Consider the following 19465-nt stretch of genomic DNA (forward strand, 5'->3'; position numbering starts at 1 on the left):
TTTAAAGCTGAACTTCAGGCAAACAACTAAACACAGAACTGTTTTACCTGTCAAAGACATTTAAATTTCTGCCCATGCAGTCCCGAAACTTACACAGCACAGCCACAAAGTGAAATCCTGCCTAGCAGGGGAGGAGACACGATCTTTCTCTGCTGCAGGTTCACTTTCACTTACTGTGCCCCTACTAGATTGATATAATCTTCATTTTACGTTATCTTTGATAGCACTAAGCAAATATTATAATTCCTACTTGTCTTACTTGCTACAGAGCAACACAATTAGTAAGAGCTACTCTAAACAATCTGTTCAGTGATACAGTGCTTTGAAAACATATTCATACCCCTTGAAATTTTCCACCTTTTGTCATGTTACAACCAAAAACGTAAATCTATTTTATTGGGATTTTATGTGATAGACCAACACAAAGTGGCACAGAATTGTGAAGTGGAAGGAAAATGATAAATGGTTTTCAAATAGAGATCTGAAAAGTGTGTCATGCATTTGTATTCAGCCCCCTTTACTCTGATACCCCTAACTAATTAGTAAATAGAGTCCACCTGTGTGTAATTTAATCTCAGTATAAATACAGCTGTTCTGTGAAGCCCTCAGAGGTTTGTTAGAGAACCTTATTGAACAAACAGCATCATGAAGGCCAAGGAACACACCAGACAGGTCAGGGACAAAGTTGTTGAGAAGTTTAATACAGGGTTAGGTTATAAAAAAAATATCCCAAGCTTTGAACATCTCACGGAGCACTGTTCAAACCATCATCCGAAAATTGCAAGAGTATGGCACAACTACAAACCTACCAAGACACAGCCGCCCACCTAAACTGACAGGCCGGGCAAGGAGAGCATTAATCAGAGAAGCAGCCAAGAGGCCCATGGTAACTCTGGGGGAGTTTCAGAGATTCTAAGCTCAGGTGGGAGAATCTGTCCACAGGACAACTATTAGTCGTGCACGCCACAAATCTGGCCTTTATATAAAGAGTGGCAAGAAGAAAGCCTTTATTGAAAGAAAGCCATAAGAAGTCTCATTTGCAGCTTGCGAGAAGCCATGTGGGGGACACAGCAAACATGTGGAAGAAAGTGCTCTGGTCAGAAGAAACCAAAATTGAACTTTTTTGCCTAAAAAGAAAAAGCTATGTGTGGCAGAAAAACTAACACTGCACATCACCCTGAACACACCATCCCCACCGTGAAACATGGTGGTGGCAGCATCATGTTGTGGGGATGCTTTTCTTCAGCAGGGACAGGGAAGCTGGTCAGAGTTGATGGGAAGATGGATGGAGTCAAATAGGGCAATATTTGAAAAAAACCTGTTAAGAGTCTGCAAAAGGGACTGGGGCGGAGGTTCACCTTCCAGCAGGACAACAACCCTAAACATACAGCCAGAGTTACAATGGAATGGTTTAGATCAAAGCATATTCATGTGGTAGAATGGCCCAGTCAAAGTCCAGACCTAAATCCAATTGAGAATCTGTGACATGACTTGAAAATTGCTGTTCACAGACGCTCTCCTTTTAATCTGACGGAGCTTGAGCTATTTTTCAAAGAAGAAGTTTTTGAGCATTTAACCAAATTATACCCTGGCCAGAGAACAGCCATCATGGCCATCAAAAATCAGAAGCCTGAAAAAAAATTGTCTGCAGGATTAGCCTCTCTACTGTGGAAGGGACAAGGCCAAAGATAGCTATTTTCTGCTGCCTATATTCAGTTAAAGTGGTTGTAAAGTCAGAAGGTTTTTTTTACCTTAATTCATTCTATGCATTAAGATAAAAAGCCTTCTGTGTGCAGCAGCCCCCCTCAGCCCTCCTAATACTTACCTGAGTCCCATCTCTATCTAGCGATGCTGCACGAGAGATTTGGCTGCCCGGAACGCCCCTCCTGATTGGCTGGGATAGCAGCGTGGCGCCATTAGCTCCCGCTGCTCTCAATCAAATTCAGTGAGCCAATTGGGAGAGAGAGGGGGCAGGGCCAGGCCACAGCTTCGTGTCTGAGTGGACACAGGGAGCTGCAGCTCCGCTCAGATGACCCCATAGCAAGCTGCTTGCTGTGGGGGCACTCAACAGGAGGGAGGGGCCAAGAGAGCTGAAAAGGGACCCAAGAAAAGGAGGATCTGGGCCACTCTGTGCAAAACCACTGCACAAAGCAGGTAAGTATAACACGTTTGTTATTTTTAACCAAAAAAAAAAACACAAGACTTTACAATCTAAGTAAACGCGCTTTTATTATTTTGAATTATGTGTGTTATTTCACTGGTACTATGTTGAAAGACTTGAATTGCTTATATAATCAGTTACCCTGGGGTCATTAAAAATTTGTTTGAGATGAACAGTGCCAGGCAATTGTAGATCTCGTTAAGATCTAATCATTACATTTTGAGATCAAGCACCATTGCACCACACCTTCTACACTCAAGCTGTGACTGGACAGTGAAAGGAGAAGCAGCAGACAGATGAGCTCATTATTCTATCACTCTGCTCTCTCTTTCTGTTAGTATGCTTCTTGCACTGCAACACACCGGCTTGTCTTACTTGTGCTGATTCTCTCTCAGCTAATCTGAGCTCAGAGGCACAGGCACTAAAGTCGAAGTCAGATACATATTTTGCTTGGATTTACAAAACACATTTAATGCTGCATTCATTGTTACAGAACTGCACTAATTTGTGTCTTTTATATCTGCCTGGATTTCAGCTTTATAGAATAAATCCAAATAAATCATAATGTACTGAGAAAAAGTAGGCTGCCATTGCTGAGCTCTCTCTTCTGAAAACGCAAGTTTCCAGGCGGTTATATTCCAATGGCTTTAATACATTTGGAGTAACAGAACAAGAAAGGGTATGTAGATCAGATTTCAGTAAATTGGCTGTTGCCTATTCAGGTGCAGTCACACCAAAGGAGTGTAAACAGCTAAGAAACTAAAGTCTGCAATGCTGAGATGCCATGCTGATTCTCTGGCTTCAATAATTCAGATAACTGACCTAAAAAATGTATATCAATAGAGAATTATTACTGAATTACATTGAATAAGATCATTTTAAGTCCCCTGTCAATGTTAAATGATTTGTCTCGTCCATGTAAACTTATACATTCTGCTGGGGAGCTTCTGCTTTTGAAAAGCAACAGACTTGCTGGCTGGCTCACCAAATAGAAGAAAATAGAGTTAGGTACCTGGTAACTCTTTTTCTAGGAAGTCTTCCAGGGCAGCATCTGAGAGATAGGCTCCTCCTCCCTGAAACAGGAAACACATTAGTCCACCATTATAAATTTCACAGTCTTACCTGCGTGCCTCAGTTGTATTAAAGCACAGAAGGAAATCTCAGTAAATCTTAAAAGCTCCCCCGTTGTTCCTGGTATTTGTCTTTTCAAGGGTGGGAACTAGTGCTGCCCTGGAAGACTTCTTAGAAAAAGAGTTACCAGGTACCTAACTCTATTTTCTCGAATCGTCTTCCAGGGCAGCATCTGAGAGGATGTATCAAGCAATACTTACTAGGGTGGGGATAGAAGCTGGAGCACCTTGCGACCAAGTGCCTGGTCTTGGTCAGACAGCTGGTCTATGCGGTAGTGCCTTGCGAAGGTACTGAAGCTCGACCATGTCGCTGCCCTGCAGATCTGCTTCGGAGTTGCCCCTGCTTTCTCTGCGACCGAGGTAGCCCAGGCTCTGGTTGTGTGTGCTCTGATCCCGCTTGGCGGAGTGAGGCTTTGTGCCTCATAGGTCGTCTGTATGGCCATTCTTATCCATCTGCTGATGGTATTCTTGGAAGCCTGTTTCCCTTTGTTGACTCCTGCATAAAAGGACAAAAAAGGGAGATCGTTCTTCGCCAATCCTTCGTTCTTTCGAAGTATGTTTCCTACATCGCGTTTGTTGTGAGTGTGTCTCTTTTCGCTAGCCATAGTTTTTGGAAGCAAAAGTATGATGATATTTTGGGTTCTATGGAATGTTGAGGGGACCTTGGGCAGAAAGGCCGGGTTTGGAGAGAGAATTATTTTGTCTAAATGTATTAGGCAGTATGGTTCAATTATAGACAGTGCTTGGATTTCGCTCACTCTTCTGGCTGATACTAGGGCCACAAAAAGTACAGTCTTTAAGGTGAGGTTTTTGTCTGAGCTATCTTCCATCGGTACAAATGGAGGGAAAAGAAATCCTCTAAGTACTGTGGGCATGTCCCAAGTTGGAGTTCTATTCATTTTGGCTGGTCTAGCTCTTTTGAGTGACATCAGGAATCGCTTTATCAGCGGGTCCTCTGCTAGTCTTGTGTCTATGAACGAGGAGAGAGTGCTGCAACATGTACCTTCAGCGTACTTGGGGAAAAATTTTTGTCTGCTCCATCTTGTAGAAAATCCAGGATTGTTAGGATTATTCCTCTTTTGGAATATGGTTTGTTTCTGTTCCAGGAGACAAACTTTTTTTCCTCACTTCCTCGTAGATCGGCCTAGTTCCGGGCTTCCTGCTTTTTAGGATGGTATCGATCCCATTGTCTGACAATCCTTTGTTCTGAAGTCTCACCCCTTCAGTACCCAGGCCGGAAGCTTCAGGCTTCTGTGGTTCGGGTGGTTGACTGGGCCCTGCGATAGGAGATCTGGCTGGTCCGTCAGTGTCAGCTGAGGCTGGATGCTGAGGTTTTTCAAGTGGCTGAACCATGCCCTTTGTGGCCAGTGCGGTGCTATTAGTATCACCATTGATCTCTCTCTGCCTTTATTTTTTGAATCACCCTTGGTATTATGGCAGTTGGAGGGAATGCATAGCATAGTTGCCATACCCAGCTCTGGTAGAAGGCGTCTACACTGCTGTTGCCATCTATGGGGTCCAGAGAGAAGAATGTTGGTGATTTTGCAATCGCTTTGGAGGCGTATAGATCTACCTCGGGTACTCCCCACTTTTGAGTGACTTGTGCGAAGGTCGCTTGGTTCAGAGACCACTCCGTCTGTTTTATGGTCTTCCGGCTCAGGAAGTTTGCCAGCGTATTGTCTGTTCCTTTCAGATAGATACCTGATATTGACTTTGTTTGATTCTGCCCATAGTAGGATTTTCTCCGTCAGCTTCATCAGGCTTCGGGACTTGTCCCACCTTGCCTGTTTAGGTATACCACAGTCGTGACATTGTCCGATTGTAACTTTACGTTTCTCCCCTGTATTGCTGGTTTGAACGCTTTTAATGCTTCCCCCACGGCTTTTAGCTCTCTCATGCTTGAGGAGGCTTGGGACCATTTGGAGGTCAATTTTCCCTGTGAGCAGAGGCCCTCCAAGTGTGCCCCCCCGATTGGCTTGGATTGGGCCCATTTGCGTCCTTCGATGTATCGAAGTAGGTTGAGCCACCATTGTAGTGTTAGTTTGACTGTGGTTGGAACAGGAAAGGACCTGTCTAGGGATGAGTGGCTGCCATCCCACTGGGACAGAATGTAGTTCTGTAGAGGTCTCATGTGAATCTGTGCCCATGTGATAGCTGGAATAGAAGACGTCATCAGTCCTAGTACAGTCATACCTTGTCTGAATGTTATGGCGTTGGTCCTTATTAGGAAGGTTACTGCCTGTGTGATTTTTTCGTTCTTTTCTTCCATTAGGAAGGTTTTCGTTAGTCTGGAGTCCAGTGTATATAGCCCAAATATACAACTCACTGGCTTGGGGTCATCTGTGATTTTTCTGCATTTATTATCCATCCCCGGTTTTGCAGATAGGCCATACTTGTGCACAGGTTGCTTTCTAGGGCCTCTGCTGAGTCAGCAAAGAACAGTAAATCGTCTAAATATGGTATTATGCCAATACCTAGTTGTCTTAGACCTTTTAACACTTCTGCCATTATCTTTGTGAAGATTTTTGGTGCAGAGGAGATGCCGAAATGGAGAGCTGTGTATTGAGGGTGCGGCGTAGTTGCTGGCCCTTGTACTGCGAACCTCAGGAATTTTTGGATGACCCTCCTTTATGGGGACATGTAGGTAGGCATCCTATAGGTCTATTGTCGCCATAAATGTCTCCCGTGGAAGGATGTCATGTCTTTGGAGTGTGGGAGGAAACCGGAGTACCTGGAGGAAACCCACGCAGGCACAGGGAGAACATGCAAACTCCAGGCAGGTAGTGTCGTGGTTGGGATATGAACCAGCGACCCTTTTTACTGCTAGGTGAGAGTGCTACCCACTACACCACTGTGCTGCCCTCCCTAGGTGTGTCACTCTCCAGAAGTTCTTGAAGCTGTTTTAGCCAGATTGATAAAGTCCGGGCTGTGCAGGTGGAAGCTATTGCCGGATTTCCATGGGGTCACTTAAGGTACCGGCGTCGTCAAAGGCCAAGTCAGATTTATTTGTGACTTTTGCCAGAGAACCATCCACTTTGGGGCATTTAGCCCAGGTTTTGGTGTCCGTCTCTGCAAACGGGTCTGCGTTTGACTGTGGCTGGTATGAAGAGAGTTTCTTCTCTGGGTCTTCGCACTCTTTTTTTAAAGATATCTTTATGAGTTTGGTGTACAGGGAATGTACTAGGCTTTCTGGGTTGTAGCTCTTTATACATCTTGTCATGTATTGTAAGTTCTGCGGATTTATGTTCTTTAATACCTATTCTGATAGAAATAATGTTGCCCTCTGAAACCGCATCTTCCTCATCGGAATCTGAGCAAAGTTCATTCTCCGATTCGGATTCATCCGAATCCTCTTGTTCTGTCTGTTCCCTGTTACCTGAAGGAACGCATATCTGGTGGTAGACGGGGTATTGGTCTGACTGACGCTTGATGGCGCTTCTAACTTTTTAATAGCTGAGCGTAGAGGCACCATGGTGCTCTGTATTTCTTTGTTGAAAGAGCTGAGCAGATCTTTCAGATACCCTTGCAATTCTTTGGCCACCATTTTGTCTATACATTTTTGATATAGGGGTTTTTTTTTTTGTTTTTTTTTTCCATTCTGGGGAAAACCGGTGGCTGCACAAAGCACATGTTTTGTTGCTTTCCACTTCCCTTTCCTCAGAGGTCTTTGCCTGAAATCAAGCACAAAAAAGGTCCCCATGAGGTAGGCGGATAAAGGCTGCCTGTAAGTAGGCAGTTTTACAGTAAGGTTAAGACAGAGGTGACTCTTGAGTATTCTGGCTTACCTTGGAGCTATCCTGGCTTGCAGGATCTGCAGGGCAGGGTGGAGAAGCGTCAGACATGGTCAGCCACCAGGATCCTCTGCTTAGAGGGGCCTTTTTAACTGCTTCCTGCTTAAGCTCCGGCCCCGCCCCCAGCTGACCCCGTGCAGGTTGGTGGATATACCTGCACATGTTGCTGCAATTGGTATCCTCCCTTCTGGGCCCAATAGGGAGGGGGACTCTGCTGCAGTATGCATGTATATTGATATATTTGCTATTATTAAAAATCTTTTTTTTTTTTTTTTTTTTTTTAAATTCCCGCCCCGGGATATGATGTAACCATAGCCCATTCTGTATCCCTGGAAGCAGGCTCTAGGAAAATGGCCGCTAACCCGGAAGTGTCTCTGGCGCCATCTTGGTACACCCCACCAAGCCTCCATGAGGAGAGGCTTGTTTCGCGGTGTATAGAGGACGCCGATCGCGGCAAAAAAACGTCAATCAAGTGGGCGGCGGGTGCGGACATCACGGGGGTAGGAGAGGAACAAAATATAAGCCGTGAGGCACCTACCGGTCCGGCGCGGCAGCGTCTGTAATCAGGTGGTAAGGCATCCATGCACCCACACCACTGTACGGTCTTCATGTCTTGGAGTATGTTGCCAGAGTTTGCACATGGAGTTCCCTGGTGAAAAAACTGCAGCAGGTCCCTTGAGCAGCGGCATGGGGGAAATGTCAGTGCATTATTGCAGCTTGGGGGGATGATTGCAGACCCCTCTGTAGGGGTGAAATCTCAGGCAGAGCAATACTGCTCAAATATGCTGCCCCTGCTCGCCCTCCCAAGGCCCGCTGGGCTGGATGGGATGCTGGCAGGGAGTCTCCTGCAACTAGCACAGAGACTGAAGTAAAATAACAAACGTTTCTTTTGCAGCTCCTGTGGGTACGGAGGAAACACAAACAACTGAGGCACGCAGGTAAGACTGTGAAATTTATAATGGTGGACTAATGTGTTTCCTGTTTCAGGGAGGAGGAGCCTATCTCTCAGATGCTGCCCTGGAAGACGATTCGAGAAAAAAGCTTAAAAAATAAATCTAATGCAAGCATCACATCTAAGAATTGGTAAGCTGCAATATAATAAAATGTTTGCTTTTGGGTTTAATACTGCTTTACCACATCCAAAGTAAGCTCTTCACTCTCTCCAACATACAGAAAAATGATTGTGTCAATGTGTAAGTATTAAGTCCAAAGAAATCACTTCACTACTAGAGATTGACTCAGGCGTGTTCGGGATCGTAGTCCCAACCCACATGGCCGATCCCGCCAGGAAGCCAAAACTGCACATTGCTAATCACAGGCAGTGAGACATTTCCCTGTCCGCAGCTGCACAGATCGGGAAATATCTCACTGCCTGTGATTAGCGGTATGCAGTTTTGGCTTCCTGGCGGGATTGGGCAGGTTGTTTGGGACTACGATCCCGAACACGCATGAGCCCATCTCTGTTTATTAACCTTCAATAACATTTAAACCCGCCAGCTGCAGCATCAAGAAAATGCAGAATGATGACCTGTTAGTGTACAGCTCCTTTGCTGTCCAATCAGAAGCCTGGGAGGGTGTTCTTAAGTAAACTGTGCCAAGATAATGGAGGTCCATGCTTGGCTGTGCTGTCCTGCCTGGAGTGTCTGAATCACAAGACTGACTGATGAAAATGATAAATCTCATGGTTTATAAAACAGTTTCTCTATATGAATGGGACTGTGTCAACAGGCTTTCGTTTACATCAGATGGGTTTTGTATTCCCCTATACAAAGATGGGAATGAAAACCCTGCTTGAAGCAGGTCATAAAGAGCTCAACTGCAGGTTAAATGCACCCATCAATGAATTCCAAACGATTTTAGATGCCACCTCATCTGATGCCATTGACACAAGCACTATTACGTATTTATTTGTTTGCCTTAGACTCACTTTTAAAAATGACAATAACTGACACGTTCAGAGAATGAAAGCCATATCAGTCAAACTGTATAGGATTACAAATAACTAACTTCCCACTCACCTGAGCCAAATATTCCACTAGTTCACACCTAGAAAAAGGAATATATCTTTCCTGATATTGTACATTCCAATCCTTGGGCTTACTGGGTTTCCACATTTTTCTATATTCGGCCATTTTAGCGGCAAGTGAGCCCATATTGCGGGTTAATGAATGGCCTATACCAATCCCTGTGCGGAGAGCCCCCAAGGTTGTGTGCAACATGTTGAAGGCCAGCAATGTCCCTAGGGAAGAAAGAAAACACCAACACTAATGAACAAATTATACACGGAAGAATGGATCAAATCCAAGAGCGTGTAAGCGAAGGAAAATCTATAATGCAAAAATAGTGCCAGTAAGAGATATGGAAGGTTCTTGTGTTTTAAACAGTAAACTTTGTATAGCACCAATAAAAACAGTATATGTAAATGATAGGCCAGAGTTGTTATTGCCACTAGCTAGTAGAGCTGCACGATTCTGGCCAAAATGAGAATCACAATTTTTTTGCTTAGAATAAAAAGATCACGATTCTCGCGACGTAAAATCTTTCACATTATACAGAAAAAAAAAAAATGGGCTAACTTTACTGGTTAATTTTTTTTCAAAAAAATTGCATTTGAAAGACCGCTGCGGAAATACAGTGCGACATAAAATATTGCAACAACCACCATTTTATTCTCTAGTGTGTCTACTAAAAAAATATATATGTTTGGGGATCTAAGTAATTTTCTAGCAAAAAAAAAATATTTTAACTTGAAACCAACAAATGTCAGAAAAAGGTTTAGTGTTTAAGTGGTTAAACTTTTTTCACTTACACACAAAGTCTATTCCATTGACAAATTGTTACAATGTTTATACTTAAGTTCAACTGATAAAGAATGTTTTGTTTCTTGGCAGACTGCCCGGGTTTTTCTCTTCCTTTCTTTTGAGGGCTGTGGCTTCAAAAGAGCAGAGAGAATTCTTTGCATAGAAAGAATTGTGAAACACTTTAGTCAAGATCGCGATAACGATTCTTGACGATTAATCACGATAACGATGCTTGACGATTAACTGTGCAGCTCTACTAGCTAGTGCATACAAACCTGGTATTTCCCTTAAAGCGTAACTCCACTTTTGTTGAGAAAAAAACATTCCCCTCTGGGTGATCTATGTACATTGCAAGGATTATAACAACCTTTGTTGCAGATTCCTACCTTTTGTTATTCTGAAGAAATCCCTGTATGTGCTGAGAGGGTCTAATGGGAGGGGTTTCAAAATTATCAGTCAGCTGTGGCAGCCTATGGGCACTAATGAAGAAATCTGCTGGGCCTGCATCCCTTTACACATATTCCTATTGGAAATATCTCACCAAAAATTACATTATTGTTGCAGGGGATGCCTGAAATCTGACTTGTATGTTAGGCAGACTTCTGAGAAAATTGGTGAGCCAATCACACAAGCAGGAAATGTGATGTATGTTTCTGGAGAGTGGTCAGTACACACTCTGTGTGCAGAACAACTCCAGGTAGCCATATTGCATTGCATTCTCAGAAAATTACAGAGCTGCAGATTGAAAAGGAAAGGTAATTTTTAATAACATTCAAATACAATATGACTTGTATTGCAATTGTACACGCCATATTATTTTTTCTTCATTTGCTATTTTTTAAAAATTGTATTCTGGAGCCACCAAAGTTGGGATACAAAGTTTTCTTTTATTTATTTTTGCTGTCATGAGAATTTCATGGGATGTGAGATACACCGTTAACTGGGGAGTAATGGGTCTCCTAACCTCACTAGCTGACCGCATAACGCCAAGTGGCTCCCCTGTGTCGGATTACATACCTAGTATGACGGGCCGAGATTAGTCACAGCACAATCTGATCAGTGGATGCCGGCCAATGGATGATCGCTGGAACCCGCTGACTGGCGAGGAGAAAGACAGAACAGAGCTCTGCCTATGTAAACAAGGCAGAACTTTGTCCTGTCAATGGGGATAAGTTGGATTTTGTTTCCCTGCGAAGCAGGGTATAAAATCCAGCACATCCCTTAGTAAACCACATAGAAAACACAAAAACACTGGTTAGGCAAACATTTATCCCTTTGATCAACCTAGCCTAGATGTTTAACCCCTTCCCAGCCAGAGTCATTAGTACAATGACAGAGCATATTTTTAGCACTGATCACTGTATAAGTGTAAGTGGTCCCCACAAAGTGTCAAAAGTGACAGTTAGTGTCAGATTGTCTGTCGCAATATTGCAGTCCTGCTATAGATATATATATATCTATAGATATCTATAGATAGATATCTATAGATATATATATATATATATATATATATATATATATATATATATATCTATATCTATATCTATATCTATATCTATATATATATATACACACATACATACACAGTCAGGTCCAAAAATATTGGGACATCAACACAATTCTAATCTTTTTGGCTCTATACACCACCATAATGGATTTGAAATGAAACAAATAAGATGTGCTTTAACTGCAGACTTTCAGCTTTAATTTGAGGGTATTTACATCCAAATCAGGTGAACGGTGTAGGAATTACAACAGTTTGGATATGTGTCTCCCACTTTTTAAGGGACCAAAAGTAATGGGACAATTGGCTGCTCAGCTCTTCCATGGCCAGGTGTGTGTTATTCCCTCATTATACCATATACCAAGGAGCAGATAAAAGGTCCAGAGTTCATTTCAAGTGTGCTATTTGCATTTAGAATCTGTTGCTGTCAACTCTCAATATGAGATCCAAAGAGCTGTCACTATCAGTGAAGCAAGCCATCATTAAGCTGAAAAAACAAAACAAACCCATCAGAGAGATAGCAAAAACATTAGGTGTGGCCAAATCAACTGTTTGGAACATCCTTAAAAAGAAAGAACGCACCGGTGAGCTTAGCAACAGCAAAAGACCCAGAAGACCATGGAAAACAACTGTGGTGGATGACCGAGGAATTCTTTCCCTGGTGAAGAAAACACCCTTCACAACAGTTGGCCAGATCAAGAACACTCTCCAGGAGGTAGGTGTGTGTGTGTCAAAGTCAACAATCAAGAGAAGACTTCACCAGAGTGAATACAGAGGGTGCCAATGGAACTGGTTCTCTTGTATTTATTGATGATGTAACTGCTGACAAAGGCAGCAGGATGAATTCTGTAGTGTTTCAGGCAATATTATCTGCTCATATTCAGCAAAATGCTTCAGAACTCATTGGACGGCGCTTCACAGTGCAGATGGACAATGACCCGAAGCATACTGCGAAAGCAACCAAAGAGCTTTTTAAGGGAAAGAAGTGGAATGTTATGCAATGGGCAAGTCAATCACCTGACCTGAATCCGATTGAGCATGCATTTCACTTGCTGAAGACAAAACTGAAGGGAAAATGCCCCAAGAACAAGCAGGAACTGAAGACAGTTGCAGTAGAGGCCTGGCAGAGCATGACCAGGGATGAAACCCAACGTCTGGTGATGTCTATGAGTTCCAGACTTCAGGCTGTAATTGACTGCAAAGGATTTGCAACCAAGTATTAAAAAGTAAAAGTTTGATGGATGATTGTTTATCCTTCCCATTACTTTTGGTCCCTTAAAAAGTGGGAGGCACATATATAAACTGTTGTAATTCCTACACCGTTCACCTGATTTGGATGTAAATACCCTCAAATTAAAGCTGAAAGTCTGCAGGTAAAGCACATCTTGTTCGTTTCATTTCAAATCCATTGTCGTGGTGTATAGAGCCAAAAAGATTAGAATTGAGTCGATGTCCCAATATTTATGGACCTGACTGTATATATATGTCATTAACGGGCAGTCTGATCAGTCTGGCATTGTCTCAATAGCACAGTAGAGATGTAGAGAAAGCATGTGTGGGAAGTGTTAGACTCTTTATAATAAAGCAGGTAAAGTTTTTACACATCCCACCAATGTAAACAAGCAATAGGAATATTTATTACTAAAATCTTTTTGCATTGACATATAAACAAACCATGTCCCCCCCACAGGCCCTAATTATAAATCTTGAAGTGAAAATACCCCATTGGTGTCCATCCAGGGCAGTGTAAAGCCGCCTCTGAATCTGAGACCAGACTATTTTCCGCTTGTAAATGGATAATGAAGGCCTGTAAGGAGCATGGTTTATTTATATGTCAATGTTATACCTGATCTTTAGCATTACAGAACCCATCCAAACCTGCAGCAGCTTTTAACAAGGGCAATGGACTATTGTTATGACAATAAAATAATGAACATTTTACAAAGCTGAACAATTTTTTAACATCTACTCTACTGGAATCCCTTGAATGCACAGGCCATTTTATGGAAAAGGTGAACTTAGACTTAAAGCATTTTTTTCCTTTATTTTCACCTGGTGATACAGCCAGTAAGGCTCGATTCACATACATGCATGTTGCTTTTGAGCATTTCTGCAGTGCTTTTTGCGGTGCTTGCCGCGTTTTTGAACATGTGTTTTTGCCGCGTTTTTTTTTTTTACAGTTTTTTTATACTGTATACAGTGTAAAAAAAAAAAAAAACAAAAAGAAAAAAAACGCAAAACGTGGCAAAAACGCAGCAAAAACGCGGTACTTGCGTTTTGGATGTGGGTCCATTGAATTCTATTACATGCAAAATGCTGCATTTTGCATTAAAAAAAAGTCCTCGACCCTTTCCAAAAACGCAGAGACACAAAAATGCATTGATGTGAACATGTTCCATAGGAACCCATGTTAAAAAATTCCCATGCATTTCTGCAAAATGCATAAAAAAACGCATTAGTGTGAATAGAGCCTAATGCCCAGTGCACACAGGAAGTTTTTTTTTCATTCAACCCCACAAAAAAAAAAAAAAAAAAGAAATGTACAGATCACTGTGCTAACACATTTGATAGTGCAGTAATCTCCCCGGTGAGCTACTGTGTTCTGATGGGGTGACTGCCTCCCCGCCAGAACACAGTGATTAGTGCTCTTGGCCATTGGCTGCGAGTGCTGATTGGATGCTGGTTTTCCAGCATGCAAATTTAACAGAAGCCGATCGTGAGAACGGCTTCTGTTAAATGAGGAGCTGTACACATGGGCCAAAAGTTGTCCAGTTCCTGACGATTTTTGGTCAGTGTACCCAGCTTAAAGAGGAGTTCCAGCCTGGGGGGGGGGATTAAAAGTCACAAATACTGTAGCTGCTGACTTTTAAAATAAGGACACTTACCTGTGCAGGGAGCCCGCAATGTCGGCACCCCGAGCCGATCAGTACAGCGGCTCTGGCATCTTCATTAAGAGAAACAGCCTGTTTCCCACTGCACATGCGCAAGTCGCAATGCGCTTTCTGAGTGGTCCCCCCACTGTCTTCTCGGACTTGTGTGTCTCCCAGAAGGCAACGGGGGGAGGAGAAGGAGGGCCCGGAAATTATGTAGATCGCTGCACAACGTTTGCGGCGATGTTACCAGAAAGTGGGAGCAGGTACCTGGTTTTGTTAGACATCTGCTTCTCCCTCCCCCGGAAAGGTGCCAAATGTGGCAGCGGAGGGGGGGGGGGGGGGTGGTAGGAAACAAGCAAACCACCTTTTGGGTGGAGCTCCGCTTTAATATGGAAGTAAACCCTCCTATCATTTTCAGTCAAAGAAGCTGCCATCTTGGCCTCTGTTTAATCTTCAACTGCCATTATGCTGCACATGTAATCAGTTATGACACCAGCCATTGGATGGTTTGACAGTTTGGTTTAGAGCACAATCAATGTGACGGTTAGCATTCCCGGCATGCCGGGAATGTAACTGCTTTTGGAAACTGATGGCTTTACTTCCACTTTAAGCCTGTTACTTCCTTTAAATGGAAGTGAGCCATTCTATTCTTATCAGCCTGGGTTGCTGACATCTTGGCCTCTGTTTGATCTGCAACTGCCAAGGTGCTGCACATGTGATCAGTTATGACACCAATTGTTGATGGTTTGACAGTTTGGTTGACCACCAAGGAAATGTGACAGTTAAGATTCCTGGCATGCTGGAAATGTAACTGTTTTTTGAAACTGTTAAATTGGTGGGTTAATTCCACGTTATCAGACCAATCTGTTCAGCAAAAGTGGCAGTTACAGGGTTGAGACAAACCACTAAACACTGACAGAGGTTCTTACAATGGTCACCTTTTATTTATGAAAAACTTTTATCCCAAAAAGGAAAAGACTAACTATTTCTGTAACCGTTTAAAATACTTTATTTGGAATTTGAGGGGAACTAAAAACCCCCTATCGTTTATAGCCAAGGGCAGCTGCCACCTTAGCCTGTTTGATTCGTAGCTGCCATAGTGTTGCACATGTGATCAGGTATGAGCACAAGCACCTGCGACAGTTATCATTGCTGACATGTCTTGAATGTAAATGTTTTGGCAAACCGCTAAATCATGTTTAATTCCGCTTTAAATCAGAGAGATTAAAATTAGAACTAAACCCTCCAAACTGCACCTCTCCTCCAGTGTGGAGATGTCCATGAGTTTCCTTGCCAGCACCAATATCCTCTCCCCAGCTTTGGCCTTCTCTGCCACCTTGATTGGCTGGGCCAAGAAGATGCAACTCCAGCACATGAACACAGGAGGCTCATTCACACTGGGGTGTGCCGACAATGTACAATGAGCTGTGCAGCTTAGTGTACAGAGAGCGAAGAGCCATAGGGGGATATTTAAAGGCAAATCTTGCACTGCAAGTGCACTTGGAAGTGCAGTCGCTGTAGATCTGAGGGGGACATGCAAGGAAAATAAAAAACAGCATTTTTGCTTGCACACGATTGGATGATAAAATCAGCAGAGCTTCCCCTCAGATCTACAGCGATCTACAGCGACTGCGCTTACAAGTGCACCTTTCGTAAATAAACCCCATAGTCATACTGTGTCTCTTCTTCAATCTGTTCTGCTCACAAGATTTTAAAAAAAGAGTGGAGTTTCACTTTATTCACAAGTGGAGTTTTAAGCTTATTCTATATTCAGTGTCAGTGAGTGACTAAAATTTCCTGAAGCTAATGGATCAACAATACTGCTAGGTAGTAGTCCTGCATGGGGTGAAAGCAATGCTCAGCCACCCATACAAGTGAATAGTTGTAAGCGGCAGTGCAGCGTGTAAACGTTTATTCTAAAACAATTGGTTTTCCCAAGAGCGGCCACATACAGCTATTTACTAGTATTGGTGGTGTTCTGTCAAAAGAGCCAACTCGGCAAAATCTCCAGTTACGTCACTTCCAGTGACTCTCCAGCAGCAGTAAATGAAGAGTTTGACAAGTTGGCTGTTTTCACAGAACACCGGCAGCGTATACACTACGGTACACGACAAGTTAGCTGTTTTAACAGAACACCGGGTAAGGAGTAAAAAAATTGTTGCTGCCTTGGAGGCGGCCATGTTGTTGGTTAGTAGTGGGTGGACTAACTCATGTCCACTCATTATATTGTGTACCATAGTGTATATGTTGCCGGTGTTCAGTAAAAAACTGCCAAGTCGTTGAAATCTCCAATTACTGCTGCTGGAGAGTAGAGATGTGTTCGAAATCCCACGTGCCCGATCCCGCCAGGAAGCCGACACTGCACACGGCTAATCACAGGGAGAGAGACATTTACAGATCTGTGCAGCCGCGAACCGGGAAAAGTCTCACTGCCTGCGATTAGCCGTGTGAAGCGTCAGCACGTGGGATTTCGAACAGGCCCAAGCCCATCACTACTGGAGAGTCACCGGAAGTGACACAATTGGAGATTTTGACAAATTGACTGTTTTGATAAAACAGTGGCTGTATCCAGCATGTGGTCTAATAACTAACTGTTCCTGTATAGTTTAAAATATATATATATATATATATATATATATATATATATATAGTCCATGGAGTCCAGCGTTGTCTTCCTTGCAGCCAAAGTTCTCCTTGCGCTGTCACCCCTCTGCCGCCCTTTTGCTACTCCGGTCTCTTTTGCTTTCCGATTTTCACACTTGATGTGATATCCCATGCATACACAGACATGATGCAGGTCTGAACTCATGCAATCCTTCAGAGCCTGTTCATAAATAACATGCAGAAAAAAAGCATTAAAATGCTAAAAAAAAAATATATGTGCATTGCCTTCTATTGGCGTGCATTTTATGTGTGTTGATGCAAATTTTTAACATGTGTTGTCATGCGTTTTTATGCGCATCACATGGCTATGAGTCCCCGTAAAGGACAAAGCAATAAAAAGCTTTATTCTCTAAATAGAATTGCATTGTGTTAAAATGCGTACATGTAGCACATGACACCAGCGTTGTGGTGTGAAGCCACATAAATCCTATTGGCTTATTCACATGTGCAGCAGCCCTTGCCACCCCTCTCATGTTCGTTTCTTTTTCGTTGATAATAAATCTGCCCGGGGGAGTGTAACATGGACACCCCCGGGGGCAACGAGTGCCGATCTCTGTGTCATCCTGCCTCAGGTGAGGAATCAGGAAGTGGGCAGCTGCACTGTAAGAAAAACAGATCATTTACATTTCCTAAAATATACAACCTCTCTGTGATTGTGTAAGAGGGGAGAGGAAGTCCTTGGAGAAGTGAAGGTCCACTATAAAGGACTACAAGTACCAGCACACCTCCTGCCTAGTACACCTATGACTTCCAATCCCCATAGACAAGAAACAAGCCTGGGCTGTCTGGACTCTCCCCCTGCTAGGAATCTCAGGCACGTCCCTACACACAGGAAAATGAAGACAATTCACGTAACTAGTGATTACACAGCCTGGTCTCTGTCTATACGTCACATCAAACATTTTGCTGCCATAGTAACAATCCCCCCTCCTCACACCGACACAACATTACAAACGCTAACCTCTGGAAGCACAAAGCTGACATTGAGATCCCGAGCATGCGCAGTACGCGACCTCCGACCCTGCGTCTGGACACTGCTGCGTGCTTACGTCTAATGTCAGACGTCAGAATAGCATAGAACATTACGTACGATAAGATGTGTGAGCGTGTGCCTGACGTCCTACCATGGTGGGCTGTAATGGATGTGCTGAACATTTGTCTCAAACCATTAAAGTTTTTTAAACAGAATGAACGTTCAAATAAAAATCTATGTGTTGTGCGGGGAAGCTCAAGGGTTTCGCCTTTCAACTTTATTATGAAGTCTGTGACTGAACACATTTATCCCCTGACTGAACACAGCCCTAAATTCCTTCTGACTCTGCAATTAACCCTTTTCATTCACGTGTCCTTAACCACTTCAGCCCCGGAAGATTTGGCTGCTTAATGACCACAGCATTTTCTGCGATATGTCACTGCGTTGCTTTAACTGACAATTGCATGGTTGTGCGATGTTGTACCCAAACAAAGTTGATGTCCTTTTTTTCCCACAAATAGAGCTTTCTTTTGGTGGTATTTGATCATCTCTGCAGTTTTTATTTTTTGCGCTATAAACAAAAAAAAGCGATAATTTAAAAAAAAAAAACACAATATTTTGTACTTTTTGCTATAATAAATATCCCCAATTTGTTTAAAAAAAAAAAAAATTCTCAGTTTAGGCTAATATGGATTCTACATATTTTTGGTAATAAAAATCGCAATAAGGGTATATTGATTGGTTTGCACAAAAGTTATAGCGTCTACAAAATAGGGGATAGATTTATGGCATTTTTATTATTATTTTTTGTTAGTAATGGTGGTGATCTGCGATTTTTATTGTGACTGCGACATTATGGCGGACACTTTTATACAGCGATGAGTGCTATAAAAATGCACTGATTACTGTATAAATGTCACTGGCAGAGAAGGGGTTAACACTAGGGGGCGATCAAGGGGTTAACTGTGTTCCCTGACTGTGTGTTCTAACTGTAGGGGGAGGGGACTGACTATAGGAGATGACAGATCATGGTTCCTAGCTATTAGGACCTCATGATCTGCATCTCCTCTCAGAACAGAACGGGGATTTGTGTGTTTACACACACACACACGTCCCTGTTCTGCCTCTCGTGCCCACAATCGTTCGTGGCTGGCGGTCATCGCGACCGCCGGTCATGAGCATTAGCACCCCCGAGTGCAGCGGGCGCATGCCTGCTATCCCGCTGACGTATAGCTATGGCGGCTCGCGGGATTGTGCCGACCTGCCGTATAATGACAGCGGCTGGTCGGCAAGTCGTTAAAGTGGAACTTTACGCTCAGTTTGCATAGTTGCCAACAGTCACGATTTTCCCGGGACAGTCCCGATTTTGGGATCCTCGTCCCGATTGGAGGCTGTCCCGAATCGGGATTTTCCCAAAGGAAAATCGGGAATGTTTTTTTTCTTTTTGGAGCAGCTGGCTCCAGCAAAATGACGGCCGGCGCCGCCGCTCGATCTTCCCCCTAGTGTTGAGTAAGTCAGTGGAGAGAAGAAGGGGGTTCGATCCGTGCAGCCAATTAAGCAGCTTCTTT

General features: G+C 43.2%; 1 protein-coding gene across 2 annotated transcripts in view; it reads right to left on the reverse strand.

The window, feature by feature from the left end:
• TMEM143 (transmembrane protein 143) overlaps nt 1–18000 on the reverse strand; it is a 111722-nt gene extending 93722 nt beyond the window's left edge. For both annotated transcript variants that reach the window (XM_073602753.1, XM_073602752.1), the window contains exons 1-2: nt 17886–18000; nt 9101–9321 (exon numbers count right to left, since the gene is read on the reverse strand). In XM_073602753.1, coding sequence (XP_073458854.1) covers nt 9101–9301 — 201 coding nt within the window. In that variant the 5' untranslated portion in view covers nt 9302–9321; nt 17886–18000. The remainder of the gene's footprint in view (nt 1–9100; nt 9322–17885) is intronic.
• Between the last annotated feature and the right edge of the window lie 1465 nt (nt 18001–19465).

Source organism: Aquarana catesbeiana, linkage group LG10, assembly GCF_042186555.1.
Source record: "Aquarana catesbeiana isolate 2022-GZ linkage group LG10, ASM4218655v1, whole genome shotgun sequence".
Lineage (NCBI taxonomy): Eukaryota > Metazoa > Chordata > Amphibia > Anura > Ranidae > Aquarana > Aquarana catesbeiana.